Source organism: Penaeus chinensis, chromosome 34, assembly GCF_019202785.1.
Source record: "Penaeus chinensis breed Huanghai No. 1 chromosome 34, ASM1920278v2, whole genome shotgun sequence".
In the NCBI taxonomy this organism is placed as follows: Eukaryota; Metazoa; Arthropoda; class Malacostraca; order Decapoda; family Penaeidae; genus Penaeus; species Penaeus chinensis.
In genome coordinates, this window is record NC_061852.1 from 33,873,839 (window position 1) to 33,876,338 (window position 2,500).

The window sequence follows — 2,500 nt, forward strand, 5'->3', positions numbered from 1 at the left end:
ATATACGTCCTTTGGGTCTGGTTTCTCAACATAGGGAACTGATTATGCCTTTGGTCAACAACCTCGCGTGACCAGAGATTCATTAATGTGACTAGATCTCACATACGATGTCTTCTTGCAGTCGTACTTTTTTTTTTTTTTTAATTTTTGGGTTATGTAACAGACTTAGAGTTAACGACCACCACAAAGCAAGGCCACTTTGGTTTGTCTTATGCTCGCCTAGCACAGGTGGTTGTGAGCAAGTGTCTGTGACTTGGGGTATTGCCTTCTTGTGGTGAGAGGAGGGAGGGGGGGGGGGGCGTTGGGAAGGGGGCGGGCGCGGGCGGGCCAGCGACGTCCTCTTGTACTGTGGGCGTGGCTGCGAGGACAGGGGCGCCGCCGCCGCCGCCCGCTGTGGGCCCGGCCAGCGCGTGCACCTGGGGCCAGACTATGGAGTGAATGGGCTTGACTGTGTGGTTTGCTATTTTAAATTGGTAACTTTGAACCACCATCAACAACTATCCTACATGCATGACTTAGAACTAGGAGCCTTAATTGAGAATCAGTGCAAAAAAATCAAAATAAAACAAGTTTAAAAATAAAACTAGGACCTGGGTAGCTAGCAAGTGACTAGGAGACTCGTACGCGCGGACGAGCGCGCGCACAGGAGAGGTGCGGTGCAGACAGTAGGGGGGACGAGCCCCCGGTGGCGAGGGTGTGAGGGGAGGGAGGGGGCCCCGACACCAGGTAGGGGGCCCCCGAAAGGGTCCTGGCCGGTGGTCGGGGCTATGGCAGCAGCGCCCAGGTGGGCTCACATGGCCGCGGGTTCACAGTTCTTCCTCTGGCACGAGGTTCAACCAAAACAAGGGAAACAGAACTAAACTATATACAAATTGGGTACATTGGGCTGTCGGAAAGATCTCATCATTGTTACTGGAAGGCATGGAAAGGCACAAATGCTTTGTCTCATAGATATTCACAATAAATCAAGGCTAGAACATTTGGACAAAATTTGAGACATGCACCTTCAATATTTGTATCATGATAATAATAAAAGAATGCCCATAAACAGTCCTCCATCTTAGCCTTCTCTTGAACATGTCTTCCTCTGATAGTCCAGCCTTAGGCTGCTCAGTCACTGGTATATACAGAATCTCTATCTTCTAGGTGGTGCTGCCGAAGGGGCAGCTGGTGTCGGGGCTGCGTCTGAGGCAGCTGGTGCCACCGGCTGCGGGCACTAATCCTGGCGGCGGCCCGCCCGGGGCTGTCGGGCGCCGCTACTCAAGCTGCTCCAGAAAGGTCGGAGACTTGAAGTACTCGGGCACGGGTTCGTCCAGCCGCGCGATCACCTTGTAGATAGCCTTCTTCCACGACTGCTCCTGGTCCTTCTGCTCCTGAATCGCCTTGAAGAACTCCCGCAGCGTCTGTTCGACCACGTACCGGAAGTGCTCCGGGATCTGCTGGGAACAAGGAGAGATCCAGATTAGTTCCAAGCGTCGGGATGCTCACGGCAGGGCTGGTAAGGACCACGACACAATAACACAAACACTCGGCGTACGACCGGCAACCGCGGCAGACGACTACTAACCTCGAGGTGGTTGTTGCGGTTGTAGTGGAGGTTCAGCGCGCGGATGATCTCGGCGTCCATATTGACGACCACCTCATCGGCTGACTTGGTGCCCTCGCTGATGGCTTGCCGTGCGTACTTCTCCATCTGGATGTAATAAAACTCCCTGCGGACAAAAGAAAGGAACGTTAGTCTTCTTCGGGACTACTGCAAAGCGCCTAATCTCTTGATAATATCTGCTAAACTCTACTAAAGCTACACATATACTTTTTTTTACTCCTGACGGAAATCTGAATTCACAGAGTGTACATGATCTAAGGCTAACATACAACAATGGAATTACGCTGAACCCAAAGACACTAAATGGGACAATGAACAAACGCAACGAGAAATCGAGCTCCCAGCACACATCCACGAGCGACCTCCACCCAACGGAATAACGGGGTCAAAAGACCGCCTTGCGAAAGAGCCATGCGGGAACCCGTACCTCCGGCAGATGCACGGAGCGAGGAGTAATGAGCAAGACAAAAGGAAAAGGAGAAAATTCCATTCCTCCTTTCCCTCTTTCTTCCTCTCACGGTTATGTTATGTGTGTACAACAGTGAACATAAATAAAACTATTCATTATCAAAAGAGGTTTGAACGCCACTTCTATCTATTTATTCATGAATTCTCTTTTGTCTAATGTACACGTGCTCCACCTCCTCCCTCCTCCCCGACGAGCATTTCCTTACTATTACATATCCAGTTACAGCGCATTCGGCGACTTTAAATACAGGTAAATATGAATTTTACAGAGGAAAGCTGTGTCATGTATTTCTTTACTCTCCCCTCTCCCCCTCCCCCCGTGGACCCTCCCCCCCTCCCGCACAATGATAATCAAACAGAACAAGACCGTTACACTCGTGCCCCCCCCCCCCACGCGCTCATGACGTCACACCCAACCGATCAATT

General features: G+C 51.2%; 1 protein-coding gene across 5 annotated transcripts in view; it reads right to left on the reverse strand.

The window, feature by feature from the left end:
• The window catches only part of LOC125043541 (homeobox protein prospero-like), a 25,655-nt gene that overhangs the window by 2,426 nt on the left and 20,729 nt on the right, over positions 1 to 2,500 (reverse strand). For 3 of the 5 annotated variants that reach the window (XM_047639708.1, XM_047639707.1, XM_047639705.1), the window contains 2 exons: positions 1,568 to 1,712; positions 1 to 1,439 (listed from right to left, as the gene is read on the reverse strand). The exon at positions 1 to 1,439 is cut by the window's left edge and continues 2,426 nt beyond it. In XM_047639708.1, the coding sequence (XP_047495664.1) occupies positions 1,257 to 1,439; positions 1,568 to 1,712 (328 nt within the window). In that variant the 3' untranslated portion in view covers positions 1 to 1,256. The remainder of the gene's footprint in view (positions 1,440 to 1,567; positions 1,713 to 2,500) is intronic. The other 2 variants (XM_047639709.1, XM_047639706.1) reach the window with 1 other exon arrangement.